At 36.5% G+C, this 17261-nt stretch overlaps 1 protein-coding gene across 1 annotated transcript in view; it reads right to left on the reverse strand.

The window, feature by feature from the left end:
* The window catches only part of LOC131802581 (uncharacterized), a 133401-nt gene that overhangs the window by 49582 nt on the left and 66558 nt on the right, over nt 1–17261 (reverse strand). Inside the window, 5 exon segments of the mRNA XM_059122907.1 lie at nt 2824–3245; nt 3317–3431; nt 7503–8054; nt 9802–9903; nt 10022–10254. Coding sequence (XP_058978890.1) covers nt 2824–3245; nt 3317–3431; nt 7503–8054; nt 9802–9903; nt 10022–10150 — 1320 coding nt within the window. The 5' untranslated portion in view covers nt 10151–10254.

Genomic DNA, 17261 nt, shown 5'->3' on the forward strand with positions numbered 1-17261 from the left:
GATTCCAGTAACCTGCGGTCCAAAAATTGATTTCATTGACATTAACATTTTTAGTCGAGGGTAATGCATCCTAAGACTCAGATTCTGAATTAGACAGCACGCGAATAAAACCGTTACCGAAAAAACCAAAGCAGAGGAAAATTAGAAAGGTGGTGCATGTATTGAGAGGGAGAGAAATACGAAGATTGCAAAAGAACAAAGTAAGTTATCTGTCGCTATAAAGTCGATGATATGGAAATACATAAACATGGTCACACTTTTTGAAAGCGGTACATATATCGGAATTCCTGAAGAGCAGGATACTGTGAATAACCTTGAGGAACGGATCTTTTCGCTCTCAGAAGTTTTGAACCTATGACATATCATATGGAAACCATTGCACATGACAAAAAATATCCTCAACTCATCACTATCATTGGTTGAATATCACATGTAGACATAGATGTGGCACGCTCAATTCTAACAAGGAAGAATGCTAAGTTCGTCCAAGCTGAAATTATAATACCCTACACCATTTGAAAGGAATTTGGAACTTTTCAAATGAAATTCGTTATATGGAGGCCATACGAAGACGTGGATCTGCATAAGTATTTTTTTCTCATATGCTATAGTACCAATTCCGAACTTCACTATCGGGAGGTATCGTTATACATGCGCAATTTTCTCATAGGCTGTAGTACCCATTAAGATCTTCATATACGAAATTTAAAACAATTTCGGTGAATAATGCCGCAAAAAGCGTCAAAATACCGAATATAGGAAGCTACCATTTTATGGGACCTGCATAGGAAATTTTCGGTGACAGGCTGCATCTATTACGAATTAACAATACGAAATTTAATACAATTCCGGTGGCTATTACGAATTTACAATACGAAATTTAATGCAATTCCGGTGGCTAATGTCGCTAAGATTATCAAAAACCGAATATAGTAAAGTACCTTTATATGGGGGCTATTCGGCCTTTTTTATGTAAAATCCATAGCAAAAAAAAAAATTGCGGATGCGTCGAATACCTGTTTTTACATAAAGGAGTTGCCAGATCGAAACAAAATGTATAACAGAGATGGAAGTTTTCAAAACACCCTCCACCATACACCATATGTTAAAGCTGTAGTGACCTCTCGTACTAAATGTCATTGCTTTGGAGGGTATATTTCAACTTTGAGAAGGCTTAGATATAAAATGGCATAAAACATATGTATGAGAGCTATAACTATAAAGGAGTTGTTTTAGTACAAATATGGCAGACTTTAGTCTTGACGGAATTTTATCGTATGATACAAGACACAACCAAATTAGACAAAATAGCGCAGTTGGGGGTCTCATTTACAAAAAATTGAGGAGAGTATATATGGGAGCTATATATAAATCTGAACCGATTTCGACCAAACTTGTCAAAAGTATTCCTAAGCTGTATCTGATACCACGTACCGAATATCATTGTTAAAGAGTTTATATTACTACCCTGAAAGAACCACATCTATAATCGGATGAAACTTATATGTGGGAGCTATATATTTTAACCAAAACCTAAAACAAACTTTGGAAGTTCTACCTCGACCCTGTGATTTTTTGGCTCACAAACATGTCATTGGCCCCATAGTGCTATGGATGACAAATCAGATCTAAAGAATTGATGACTCCATTTCGCTAAAAATATATATGTAATGTACATACATACAACTTTCAAGGGATATTGAATCTTTGCTATCCTCAAAATTATTTAATATCCATAAAAAAAAGGCAAATGTTAATACCTGGCTGATCCATAAATTAAATCTGGCTCCATATGGATTATTGTATCCTCCATCTTAAAATCCCCCAAAAATAACCTGCCCATCCTCCCAGACATAACATCCCATTAAAAATGCATGCCCCCGCCCATCGAAAAACAAGTGCAAATGAAAAACGAAAAGTTTTCTGTGCTAAAAATATCCAAAAGTCATTGACAGCAAATGAAATGTAATTAATTAAATAATCTCGTTCGAATCAAATTATATTTGAGATAACATCGCAACCGAAAAAAGGAAAAAAAATAGAACATATCAACTTCCCAGACTAAAGAGGCAAAACAAAAGGAAATGAAACAGAAGGAAACAGGACAATTAGGTAGGCACTTGGTATTTACTAAACATTAACGGAAGCGCCAGAACAAAGGCAAAATTCGAAACAAAGCAAAGAAAAAAACAACATTACGCCATCCATTACGTCCACTTAACGTTCGGCTGCTACAACGTATCGGAGAAGAACAAGAAGAAGTAACGCATACAACCATACAAATGTGCGATGTGTGATGTATGTACAATACAATGTCTGCGCACACATATATACATACATACGTACACACGGAGAACAGCATTGATAATCTGGGAGTAGAAACGAGGGGTGGTATGATAAGGCAATAATAATGCGTTGTGGTTGGTCTGAAGTGTTTGATTTGTTGCGGTTTTGGACAAAAGGCAATGAATGAATGGCGGTGGTGGTGGCGGTGAATGGCGGGAGACTTTTTGGAACAAAGACCTAATTTTGTATTCTTTCTTTTATATGTATGTGATGTGTTATGCGTGAAAATATGTACGAACAGAAAGGTTTTTGTGCAAAGGCAATGAAGGTTGGTGACACAATGTGTATGCGTGTGAATGTGTGTTGCATGTAATGAGTAAGCGATTTGTAATGCGATGTGATGTGGAGTGAATTGAGCGAGTGTTATGGTTAGTAGATTGGTTATTGCTTTGCTGTTGCTATTGTATTGATAGTTAGCGGTACTTGTTGTTGTAGTTGTTAGTTAGACCAAGAAGTTGAAGAATTGTGGTAGTTTACCTGACTTAATGCTGATGGCATAGACTTCATCGTATGAATATTTACCGGCAATGGTGGAATGCCAGTGATTCCACTTGTTCCACTCAACAGCTTGTCCACCGTCGAGGTACCCGCATGTCCGGCGCCATATGCCGCCGATGCAGCGGCAGCCGTTATGGCATGACTGCTCATGCTCGAGGAAATGCCACCGATTGAGTTTGGCACTAAAGCCGATATGGATGTTAGACCAGTGCCCGGAGCGTGTGCCGTAGTTGCCGATAGGCTGGATACAACACCGCCGGGTGCACTACTGCCATTGGGTAGACTTGAGGTAAGGGCCGATGAATAGCCAGTTAAAGCACCGCTACCAATTGTGCCGGCCGTTACGCCGGACGTGCCACCCAATACAGCTCTCTTATAACGATTCAGTTCTTCTTCAAGTTCTGCAATAAACCAAAGCAATGATGAATTACGTTTGGGAATTACACTTCTGATGTTAGGTGTTGATAGTTACCTGTTTTTGATATGGTTTTAAATTCGCTATTTGTATTCAATATGGAACTTGATGGCATGGCTGATAATGCTGCTGATGTCCGGGGATGTTCTAGTTCGGCCAAAACTCGATTATCCTGTTGGGAAAATATTAATGTTATGTGAATGATTTTAAGAGTGACAAAGAAAATTGCAATACACGAATCACACATAAAACGAAATAGGCTTCTGAATTTTCTCATTGCTGCAGAGCTAATTGGAAATTGTGAGTTTTTTAATATCTGGACCAAGACACGGGAAATGTAATGCCAGTTAAGTTCTTCAGCGAAAAGGAAAAGAATAATTCCTTTCCCCTCATCTTCAAAATTGTTTTTCCTTGATTAAACATTTTTTGTGTGAATTTAGAAAATCCCAAAACTGAACAATTTTGAGAATTTTGTTTCAAAATATTAAAAAAAAAATGTCAATTGTCGTACCCTTAAATTTGGTCTCAAAAAGGCCTGCATAAAGGCCACATTCCATATTATGCTAGAGTCATATGTAATTTTTCACAATTTACATTTAACACTTTTGTAGCAGACTTTTAAGCGCGCTCTGCTATGTTTTTTAAACTTAAACGTAACGCTAAACTTTATAATATATATACTGCACAAAGCCATATAACATATATGTACAGGGTGAAATAAAAAAACTGCAACAAAGACAAACGCCATATTTTTTACATTTTTTAAAATATCGGAAATAGCATCAACTTTTAGAATAAGTTTAGATTTGTTCGAATTGGTCACATTTGGAACGAATTATGGCCTGCAAATGGCTAATGTAACCATCACACGCTGCCCGAATGTTGCTCTGCGGTATTTTCGCCCATTCCCGGCGAAGCGCTTGCTTGAGGTGATCGACACTTTGGTATTTTTTAGTGCCAACCTTGCTTTCCAAAATACTCCAGACACAATAGTCCAATGGATTGGTATCCGGAGATTTGAGTACCCAAGGCTTTAATACACCCTCCAGAATATTTTCGTGATAATATTCGGCATTTATTCTGATGCCACGGTCGATTGGCGGCCCAAACCATCACCATGGCCGACGCTTGAGTTCTGGTGGCCAACCGAAGGTGCACATTTTCAGCTGACCTCTTTGGCAAGTAAACACGATCATTTTGTTTGTTTACAAACTGCTGGACATCGAATGTTTTTTTTCTCATCGGAGAAAACCAAATTCGCAGGTTCACCACTTTCGGACAAGCAAAGCAACTCCTTAGTTCTTTCGAGTCTATTTGCGGTGTGCGGTGCGGTGTAAGTTCTAGCACTTTTTGGAATGTCAATGGCTTTACCCCGAGCTCATTTTTCAATATTTGCTGAATGGAATATTGCGATATGTTCAGCTCACGAGCCATTTTTCGGTCACTGCGACGCGGGTTTCGATCAAGTCGAAAGTAAAGATACTTTCGAACCATTTCTGCTGATATTGCTGTTGCTGTTTTCTTCCGTCCACTTCCTTGACGTCAGGCTACGCTAGCAGTATTACGGTAACGAGCGATGGTACGAGACACAAAAGATTTATTCACTTTTAAATGTTGAAATGTTCTAACGATAGCCACTTGCTGTGTTCCAGTCAAATATAAATAAATCACACTATCACGCTTGAATTTCATCCCTTTTTTTGGAAAATCCTCACCAAAATGTTATTGTACGCCTGTAAACAATATAATGAGTTGTCACTGGAATAATTTTAACAGCTGTCGGACGAGTGGCTTAGAAATGACAGCAGTCTGAAGTTGGTTGCTGTTTTTTTTTCATCTCACCCTGTATTTACACAATTGTTATCACACAATTTGTTATCTGCTGCAAACATAATAATTGTAAAATTTACCACTTTAAATATGACTCTAACTCGATGTGGAAACTGACCTTTACTCGCTGGTTTAAAAATTAAAATTAAAAAGAAAAAAATAATTTGTTATTCCTGTCTCTTCCCCGATTTATGTACATTTTACGTCTAACGTAGGATTAAATTTTTACTATCAACGGCATGCGAAAATTCAGAACCTTATTTCCACAAATTGAAATCCACAATATATCTGAGCTGAAATGTTTTACTAATGTATTGAATATTAAAAGCAGTAATGTGGTTGGTGTGCCGCTCACCCTTTAAGTTTGAGCTATAAATACCTGTGATATAATTATATTGTGCAACAAATTTGTAAAAAAGTTTTAAGTTCTTAATCAGCTTCAAAACACCCTCAATAAAAATCTTAAACTGGTGACCAACCAACTTGGGATACGTAAGATCTAACCTGTGAACGTATTGATGATTCAAAAAGTTCATTTTTGTTAATTATTTTGATTGTAGTTACAGTCGCAAAGTCGAATTTTCTGAAACAATTTGCAATTCTCATAGATTTTTAGCGGACTTTTATTTTTCTACACCCAAAAAAGTATGCAATGATAACAATTCAAAAGCCCAACAGCGGGGCAATATTTGTATAAACTCCACAGCGTGAAAACCTAGTTATGACTGAAAAGGATATTCTCAAAACCGGAGGTAATCTACCCGGTTGATTGAATGGAAATTATATGCGAAACCGAGAAAACACCGAAAATCAGCAGATACCACCGTGTGGGCCATGGCTAAAAGTGAACTTAAAATGTCATATAATAGCTGATTTTGTGGAAAATAAGGGCCGAAACCTTCAAAGTGCTAAAAATTAGCTGGGACTGTTTGAAGGCAGCAACATTAAAAAGTGGATCAACATAAAATAGTTTTGGCGGGGTGTATTCTACCCATAAAGTGCCCCAAAAGGCGAAGATGTACCTTTACATGGGAGATTTTTACGCTGATCGTTATTTTATAGAAACTTAATAGGGTTTATGAAAAATATTACGAGGAGTTGCAAATGGAATGACAAATTTAAATGTACCATCCATTTTTTGGCCGAAGGTAAACAAAATCTAAAAGGATCTTAAAAATCGAAAATCGACTTTTTCGTTAAACTTATACAAAATTGGAACTTCGAAAAGAGTTAACGCTTAGATAAAGTCTGGCGAACTTTTTTTTTTTTTAATTTTTCAAAATGTTTGATTTTTCAAAAATGTTGACCATTTTTGTTGAAGTGCTAGAAGCGAACTTCATATTCAGACAAAAAACTAGGGAACTGATTAGGATTGGTGGCTCTTTCCGAAACCAAGGTATTGCCTGCCTTACCCCCTGGTAAACATTACCATCGTTCTCCACTAATAAAACGTTGTTTTTATAAAAACAACAATAAAGGGATTAAGCCTTACGATTTTGCAACAACAAAAAAAGGAACAAAGGAAATTTAGGTTGGCTTTGGCTCTTTGTTCTTTTCCGGGTCCCTTTACCTTTCATAACAGCTTTATGAAGATTTGTCGAAAATTGAAAGTATATACATTTTCCCGCTTATTCTAACATAGACAAAGAAACTGGGATGTGCAAAATTTTAAGAAAATCGGAAATTGATTTCCAATTTCAAAAGAGTTATTATTATTTAAAATATTGATATATTGTGAAGAGAGAAATATTGTTCATTTTCGTACCTGACCTATGTTTTATCTAAGTATTACGATGAGCAAAGTTTGAAATATTGGGCACTCTATTAGCCCAATATCAGGTTAATATTTTTTTCGATAGAACTCGATCTTAGTTTGTTAAAAATATTATTATGTACTTAGTTTGAGTTAAATCGAATACTCCCTTAACGGGATCCAAAAAGGCGAGAGTATCCTTAAAATATCGATCGATCGAAAACATCGACATAGTCCCAATTCGCCCATAGAAAGCTTTCCACAAAGGACATTGAGTTTTTGGAAGAGGATTTCAAAGAAGAATCAGCAACTTATTCAAATCCCTTCTTTCAAATCAAACTTATTTTTCTCTCCGCAAACTTTCTGTGTGCATAATGAGATTTATCCATTAAAATTAAAAATATTTCCGTGAAATACATAAAGCAAACGCAATAAAAGCTTGAAAATGTGAATAATCAAAACTAAAACTATTTTTTCTGACTTAATATTAATCGAGTGATTTGCATCGAAAGCATCGGGATATTCGGGGTGCATGTGTTTTACTAACTGTGTGACTTCATGAACCATTCATTCACTCATCGACTTGATAGACACACACACAAATTGTATTTTGACATTTGACAAAAGAAACGGACATACATTAGCTAGGGATAAACGTGCCTGTTCAATTTTAGCCATTATGATATCGATCTCTGAACCCTGATCTTCACGACCGATCGTTGGCGCCCAGGTCACGGAGGTGGTGGTGCCCGACGACACAGGTGGCGCACTCGACGAAACACCGCCGCCAATTGTCGAACGCATATCTGACATGTTGCGCATATCCGATGTGGCATTGCGCATATCCGAAGCAGCGCTGCGCATATCTGAGGCGGCATTTCGCATATCCATTTGACGCATTTCTGACATGTTTCGCATTTCGGTTAGACTGCGCATATCCGAGGCGGTCATGTTTCGCAATTCGGCCGCATTTCGCATATCAGACATATTTCTCATGTTGGAGGCGGCGTTGGCAGCAGCAGCGGCGGCCGCTGCATTGTTGCGCATCTCTTGAATGTTACGCATTTCATTTAAATTTCTCATTTCGGCGGCGTTACGCATCTCGGCCATGTTGTGAAGATCTGCCTCATTGCTGGACCGGGCAGATTTGGTTTTCATGGCAGCGGATAATTCAATTTGCAGTTCTTCGCACCGGACATTTTCCAAAGCAGCCTAAAGATGGAAGAAAAATGAAAGAGAATGGTGGATTAGAAGAGTGAAACGTGGTTAAAAATATAATAGATATATAGAACTGACATAGTAGGGTATGTTTAAATTTCAGTCCTTTATCGGAATTAGGTTAAATTGAAAAAAGGGCTACAAGTCTTTACGGACACACACATAAGACAGAATAGGCATGCTGTGCGCTCTAAAAAACTGTTTGTCATGTGGTGTTTTTAGATCCTCCACCATACTTTGCTGGGTATATTAACTTTGTCATTCCGTTTGTAACTCCTCGAAATACTCATGTCAGACCCAACAAAGTATATATATTCTTGATCAACGTAAAATTCTGAATCGATTTAACGATGTCCGTCTGTCTGTCCGTCTGTTGTAATCACGCTATCTTTCGAACGAATTGATATAAAAGACTAAAATGTTGCATGCATGTTTATTTTGCCAGCAGGCAGGTTAAGTTCGTTAATGGGCTGTGTAGGTAAACGTTTTCATATATCCCCCATATATCGGTACCTCCGGATATTCGGTATTTTGATGATTTTAGCGACATTATTCACCGGAATTATTTCAAACTTGGTATTTAAAGTTCGTAATGGATACTACACCCTATGACAGAAAATTGTCTGTGCAGGTCCACGTCTTATTTTAGCCCCCATATAACGATACCTGCCAATATTCGGTATTTTGATGATTTTAGCGACATTATTCACCGGAGTAGTTTCAAATTACGTATTTAGAGTTCATAATGGGAACTACAGTCTGTGACAGAATATTGTCTATGCAGGTCCAGTTCTTCGTATAGGCCCCATATATCAGGCCCAATGGATACTGCAGCCTGTGGCAGAAAACTGTCTATGCAGGTCCACCTCTTCGTATAGCCCCCATATAACGGTACCTCCCTATATTCGGTATTTTGATGATTTTAGCGACATTATTACCGGAATTGTTTCAAATTGTTTCAAGTTCGTAATGGATACTACACCCTATGACAAAAAATTGTCTGTGCAGGTCCACGTCTTATTTTAACCCCCACATACAGCGGTACCTCCCAATATTCGGTATTTTTATGATTTTAGCGTCATGATTCACCGGAGTAGTTTCAAATTACGTATTTAGAGTTCATAATGGGAACTACAGTCTGTGACAGAATATTGTCTATGCAGGTTCAGGTCTTCGTATAGGTCCCATATACCAGTACCTCCCTATATTCGGTATTTTGACGATTTAAGGTACAATGTTCACCGAAATTGTTTGAGATGTCGTATTTGAAGTTCGTAATGGATGCTACAGCCTGTGACGGAAAATTGCCTATGCAGGTCCAGGTCTTCGTATAGCTCCGATATAACGGCACCTCCCTATATAGTATTTTGATGATTTTAGCTATATTATTCTCCGTTTATTTCAAGTTTCGAATTTGAATATGAGAATGAGTTTCCAGGAGTAAAATTTAGCTGTCCAATTTGTTTTGTTGAATGTTTTAAGCTTGGTATGGTAGTCATCCCAGAATACTAAAAACTAACAAACCCTATTTTCTTTATTACGACCTCGGTTTGTCAGTTTATCGAAATAAAGTCCTCTATCATATCGTATATGAGACTTACGTCAAATAGATCCTTTTAGAACACTTATAACGATAAGGGACTATAATGTAAACATATTCATCGATTTGCCCTGGTTAGTGTGCCAAGTAAAATATTAACCATGTTCATGACAATCAAAACATCTCATGTCTCAAACTTACCTTTTTCTCCAATTCTCTGGCACGAGATTGTAAATTTTCTATGGCTTCGATATCCTGACGACTGCCCGAGGAGCTTAGTGTACGAATTTGTGCCAAGGTTTCCTGTAAAAAAAATCATATTTCACATTTCAGTGATTTCAATTTTTTTTTTCAGTTAATCCAAAACTAATTTATTAAATTTATTGCCACTTGAACGACGAACGCCTCGAGGCTTGCTCACCTGATGTGCTCTCTCGATTTCCGCACGACGCGTTTCCGCATCTCGTAATTGCAGGCTTAACGAGTCCATCATACCGTTACCGGTTGTCGTCTGATGCAGTTGTGTGTGGTGCATTCTTTCATATGGCATTCTCTGAGCAGATATGAATCTGCTACAAATGCCAGTTGGAGAGTTGTCCTTAGTTAATTGTGTATGGATGTGTGTGTGTAGATGTGGTCTATATTCTAAGGGGGCTGCAAAGAAAGAAGGACGGAAGGAAAAATATAAAAGATTAGAATCGGATAACAATTTAAAAAAATATTAAATTCTATAACCATTATTGAATATAGTTATCAGTGGACCCATTTCTCAGAAGAATTGAAATATGCTTGTTAACGTCAAAGTTTGCGCTACCTAAGATCTGGTAACTCTTCTGCTATTTTGTGTATTTTGCCTTTGTCGAATAATTCGTTAAGATAGCTTCCCATATTGCGCAAGTTTCAATAGGTCGTTTGGACTTGCAAATTCTACTAAACCAAATACACATACATTGTTGAACAATGACGGACAAGAAGAAGAGTAGTTCTCTGATCGTGTTGATGGGACACCATCGATGGGGTCAATTTCGATGTCATCATCCAAGGTGTTGGGCAGATTCTCAACATTTCCCTACATAAAATATTTACTGTATCATTGAATTGGAAATCTTTGCGTTTTCTTTCATTTCATGTAATATTGTCCTGTAATATTGTTTCTACGGATCGGTTGGTGAAATTCATCCCGACTACAACCGAATAGCGCCAGTGTTCCCCGACGTTTTCGATATTTAATTATGTTTTCCCATCCATTGAATTTTTAATCTGCTTAATTCACAAAATTATTAAATCTGCAAAATTAAATGGTAATTGTGTTTTATTCATGCAGAGGTACGTTCTCGTGGAATGGCTAAAATTTCTCAAAATAACCTGCGAAAAATGTATTTGATTTGTGGTACACGAGCATTTCTGCTCCAATTCTCAGGCAGAACTCTTCTTCACAAATAACAATTTTGAGATAAGACTGTTCAAAAGAAGCTCTCTAGAACAAATATTATCCTTCATCGTTGAAAAATACCAGTTAGAGCGCTGTTTTACCCCTGTGCTGAACATATCCGTATATGCTGGCCAAGATCTATATTGCCAACTACCTTTACAATCATTTCATGACTCGTCCCAACTTCTTCGCGTTTCCGCGAGAAATATATCATTAAACCAGGGCCTGCGCTTTCGTTATCAGCCTTTGATTATCTCAAGGGCCCTTATGCTTGGATGTAACTGGCAGATCCCAAATCAAATAAGTCCACTCACATTGGACTTCTTCTTGGTCCTGGTTAAAAAGTCGCAGACTTATTCGAGTCCTTGGTTTCTCTTGGCTAAACTAACATTTTTTGGTTGGGACCCAATAATCCGTGTTTACTGTAAGTTCTCCAAAGATGATCACCCATCATCTGGACATGTGGTCAATCTTTTGTTGTAGGAGGCAATCTTATATTGGCTCAATGATTCTACGACCATCATATATAATTTAAATACACAGTAAGGAAATGTCAAAAGTCGGGCGGGGCCAACTATATGATACCCTACACCACTGTGCGAATTTAGTAGACCTCACGTAACAAAAATGTTTATATTGGGAATTTATGTGAAGTAAATCCTACCAACTATGTATAGTGCATGATATGACTTCGATAAGCGTAACTTAAAAAAAATATATTAATTGGAGCAATAGATATATCGGACCGAATTTCAGCAAATGGTAAAATTCGGTTGAATATAAAAAACTATCCAATTATGGCTGATATTACATATGCAGGGTGAGATGAAAAAACTGTAACCAACTTCAGACTTCTGTCATTTCAAAGCCACTAGTACGTCAACTGATAAAATTATTCCAGTGACAGCTCATTATATTGTTTACAAGCGTACAAAAGCATTTTGGTGAGAATTATTCAGAAAACAAGTTATTCGTGATGGAATTCGAACGTTATAGTGTGATTTCTTTATATTTGACTGGAAAACCACAAAGGGCTATCGTTAGAGCACTTCAGCATTTAAATGTGAATAAATCTTTTGTATCTCGTACCATCGCTCGTTAGCGTGATACTGGTAGCGTAGCCCGAAGTCAAGGAAGTGGACGGAAGAAAACAGCAACATCAGCATAAATGGTTCGAAAAGTAAAGAAACGACTTGATCGCAGTGGCCAAAATGTCTCGTGAGCTGAACATATCGCAATAATCCATTCGGAAAATATTGAAAAATGAGCTTGGGGTAAAGCCATTGAAATTCCAAAAAGTGCATGAACTTACATCGCAACAGAAAGAAAATAGACTCAGAAGAGCTAAAGAGTTGCTTCGCTTGGCCGAAAGTGGTGAACTGCCGAATTTAGTTTTCTCCGATGAGAAAACATTTGTTGTCTAGCAGTTTGTAAACTAACAACATGATCGTGTTTAATTTGGCAGAAGTATTTTCGAGCAGTAACTGATGCGCAGTATCAAATATCATGTGAGGGACTTTAACAACAAATCGGATGAAAGATATATATGGGAGCTATAACAATATCTGAACCGATTTCCAACAAAATTTGAAGCACTTGCTTTCAGGATGAATTCCGTCGGAAGTGGCAAAATTTAGTCCATGTGGGCTGATATTAGTCATTTGGTGCACAAAAAACCTGATATCGGATAATGATACATATGGGAGCTATATCCAAATCTAAACCGATTTTGACAAAATTTTAAATACATATTTCTGATCTGTATCTGGTACCAAATACCATTGTTGCCGAATGCATATAACGAATATGAGGGACGTGGAACCCTAAATCTGATGGAACATATATATGGGAGCTTTAGCTATATCTGAACCAATTTTCATCAAATTTGTCGTACTTGGGTCATTTGAACTGATATTCGCCATTTGGTGCACAATTAACCCGAAATCGGTTGAAGATATATGTGGGAGCAATATAGCAATAGGGTTCATCCTTGGGCCAAAAATATTGTTTGGGAAATTTCATCTTAAAAAAATAATTAATTTTGTTCACAAAAATGCATGGACGGACTGACATGCATAAATCGACTCAAAAAGTAATCCTCAAAAGTAACCAATTTTTATCTTTAAAAAATTCTAATGATTTGTGTTTTATTTCTTTTTAACATAAGTACATTGCTATGCAGACTGGCAAGTTGCAAGTACCTATTTCCAATGTGAACGCATTTATTTAAAATTCTTCATTGATAACTTGGAGAACTTTTGTATGAGATGCACAGCATTTAACCTAACCTTGATATTATGTTCTACTTACGAAGATCATTCTTCTTCGTCGTCTTGAATTACAAACATAAATATTTAATTCGGTATTATCTAGAGTAGGTTATTATGCTGTTGTGTTTGACAACTTTGCATCAGACGAATAAAAAACTGTTCGAAAGGGGGTTAAGGTACTGTCGCCATCGTCGTCATCGACAGATGACAATGGCGACTATGATGATGTTGACGAGGATGATGACGATGATGTTTGAGATGACCTCAGTTGATTTGAAATAGTTTTGCTGGGTTAAGTTGATAACCTAAATACCGACATGTTGCATGTTAACGAGTATTAATTTAATATGACAAATTCAAGCATTTAAGTGAAAACGCTCGATAGTGTCTGAGCGAAATGTCTAAATGGAAAATAAAAATGTTTATGTGAAAATCGCTAAATTGATATTACTGGAGTTTTTACTGAACATACCCCACATAACATTATTTCTTATTATTTTCCATTCTTAATACTCTCTTTCTCTTGTTATGATAATAGTGTTTTTATGTCTAAAGAGTAAGAAGTATTAGGCAGGTTAAGTTCGCAAATGGGCCATGTAGGTACACTTTTAGCCCCCAGGTTCGATATTTTGACGATTTAAAAATCAAATTCGGTATTTAAAATTGGTAAATTTGTTGTTCAAAATTCTATATTTAGAATTTGTAAATAGTTCTACCTCCTATGACGGAGATTTGTCTATATAACTCCACATTTTCTGATGGACCTCGTATTTAAGCTATATTTTTAACGAAATAGTTTAAAATTCGGTTCATAGATTTCGTAATGGGTTCTACCTCTTGTGGAAAAAAATTGTCTGATTTCCCGAATCCCCCATATATAACTGTTCTTCCCGATATTAAGTACTTTGACGACTTAGATTCGGTTCATAGATTTCGTAATGGGCTCTACCTCTTGTAGAAAAAATTGTCTGATTTCCTGAATCCCCCATATATAATGGTACCTCCCGATATTAAGTATTTTGATGACTGTGATTACATTTTCAAGAGAATTGTGCAAAATTTGGTAATGGGTTACACCTCCTGTGGCAGATCATTGTCTATATAGCTACACGTTTTCCTATAGCCGCCATGTGACGGTGCCTCCTGATATTCGGTATTCTGATGATATAAAGCACATTATGTAACGCAATTGTCCTGTGCCAGATCACTGTTTATAGAGGTTCACGTTTTCCTATTGCCCCCATATTTCGATATTTCTCGATATTCGGTATTCTCATAAATTTAGTCTAATTTTTATGGGGAATCATTTAAAATTCGTTATATAGAGTTTGTAATGGATTATGTCAACTTATATCACTAATAAAGCGGTATTATAGCCACAGAGTATTTTCAAATACCAGATCTAGGTCTTTAGCTTCTAAATATGCCTGACTGCGGGGCAATGGGCCTACACGGACGAAGGCTTTAGACACTATTCTTTATATTCACTCACTAGAACGGTACGAAATGTATTAAAAGGCACTGAATATGGTACACTTTTGTATTTGAGGAAGTAGTAGAGCTAGAAATTTAATACGATGGTTACTAATGGAGTGCATGATAGATGTACTAGAAAGTTTTTGGAAATTCGAACTTTATATGTACGAAAAGTACTAAATGTACTACATTTTGGAATGACAAATAAGCTTGAGGAGTAGAGTCAATGTAAGGAGGTAGATTTGGAAATGTGTACTCATGAATACGAAAATTACTAAACAGTACTAAGTTTAGTACAATTTGAATTTGGAGAAACGAATGGAGCTGGAATTCTGAAATTTGAAATTAACATTACTGGCAGAGTGTAGGATTGAGATATGGGGGAAGTTGTTGAAATTTGTACTCATTTGCACGATAAGTTCTAAATGGTTCTAAATTTGGTACAATTTCGATTTGGGTGAACCTATAGAGCTAGAATTCTTTTGAAATAAAGTTGCTATTGAGTGCATATAGTTTTGAAAATTCGTACTTGTGTACTAAATGGCACTAAATTTTGTGTGAACCGGTAGAGTCAGAATCCAGAAATTTGAAAAAAAGATTTCTATTGGACTGTATGATGTAGGTAGTTACGAAAATTTGTCCCTAAGTGTACCAAATTATACTAAATTTTGTACAATATGGATTTGGTTGAAGCAATAGAGCTGGTGTCCTGAAAATTGGGAATAAGATTGCCCTCGGAGTGTAAGATTGGGATATGTAGGTAGTTTTGGAAAATTGTACTTATGTGCACCCTACACACTGTTTGTGTGTTTAGATTTGGAGGTGGTTTTGGAAACACGTACTTAAAAGGACTATATTGGTTTTTGGGTAAGGGATCAAGTTGGAATTCTACAATTTGTCATTAGGATCGCTTTTGGTACGGTTTGGTTTATACTTGACTGGGGATTTGGAAATATGTACTAAAAGTACTAGAGCTAGACCCCTTTATCTAAGACTTGAAGAAAATCTACCCTAGATATTATAGCGGACATTCACTACCGGCGCAATAACGACCAACACAGTAAATTCAAGTATGAATCATATGAGTACCAGGTCATAAGGGGATTAATGGTAATTAACGGGCAAATTCACTGGCGAAATATGCCAGGAGTTTAGAGGATATAAATCTAAAAAGTACGAAGCCTCTAGCGGGGATACAACTGGAGTTTAGGGTTTGAGCAGGGACACATCCCTATGGAACAACCAGATTATAAAAAAATTCACGAAAGTCCCATGGGGGAATCGAATGAGGACAAACCAAATAACTTACTATTATTAAGATAAGCTAAAACTAAGCAGACTAACGGGTGTAATTCCGGTTCATCTAGGATTTCTTTGCTATTGCCCAGATTTCACAAACTTAGGAAAGATACACACAGATCTGGGAAAAGTGGGGGGGAATAGATTTTAAAAATATATGGTCTTTAAAAAATGCAGAATTGCAAACTAAATAAATCTAAATTGTATTGTACTATAGCGTTTTAAGGTCTTTTCGAAGAAAATATAGGTAAAGTACTGGGTATTGTCCCGATGAAGCGGTACCTGGTATTTAATATCATTATTTTAATTAACAGAGCTTTGGAATCGGAGTCGTAATACAATCCGGTATTTGATATTACAAACAAGATTGAGCAGTCGGATTCTGGCAATTCTATTGGAGTCGGAGTCGTGAAAAAAAAACTTGACTACGACTTCGTATATATTATTCCGATTTTAGTAGATTATTATTGAATTGCTTGGTTATTTGTATATAATATTTTTGTACAAAATACTTTGTACATACTTTTGAGTGTGGTTCAGGCGGCGGTATAATCTAGCAATAAAAAAATATTCTAAAATTACATATATCCCAGGCGCCATAAAATATTGCATGTGTACAATTCAGTGATCTTGTGCGCAGACGTATACGACAATGTGTGAGATATAAAGGTTATGACCCACACGCACAAATAACGATGCGCTTATGCAAGACCACGTGAGAGAAATGACAAGCACCCTCGCAATGTTCTCCATTCAATATTACAATAGCTAAGAATAAGTGTGTGGCTGCGATTAGGTTAAGTTAGATTATTTTTACTAATACTTTATTTAAACATATTTTTAAACAAAAAATCATAATGGAATCAACAATCGAACAATAAGGTTGTTTTCCTTTCTCACTTTACATTGATCCAATCGACCTGGATAGAAAATCTAATTGACAACCGAAGAACGAGGTTGGATTCCTTTCTCATTTTTTTAATTTTTAATTTTTTTTAATCAGCCAAAATTTTGATGGATGCTGACAAAAAACTTCCAATTTATTTGATGGCGCATTATCTTTATCCTAACTATACTGTAAAATCGGAGAAAATTATATTAGGTTGAGTAAATGTGGATATATAGATAAAATAATATTTGATGTAGGTTATTAAGGGTGTTCTTTTGGGAGAGTATATAATATT

The sequence above is a fragment of the Musca domestica genome, unplaced genomic scaffold (genome assembly GCF_030504385.1).
Source record: "Musca domestica strain aabys unplaced genomic scaffold, Musca_domestica.polishedcontigs.V.1.1 219, whole genome shotgun sequence".
In the NCBI taxonomy this organism is placed as follows: domain Eukaryota; kingdom Metazoa; phylum Arthropoda; class Insecta; order Diptera; family Muscidae; genus Musca; species Musca domestica.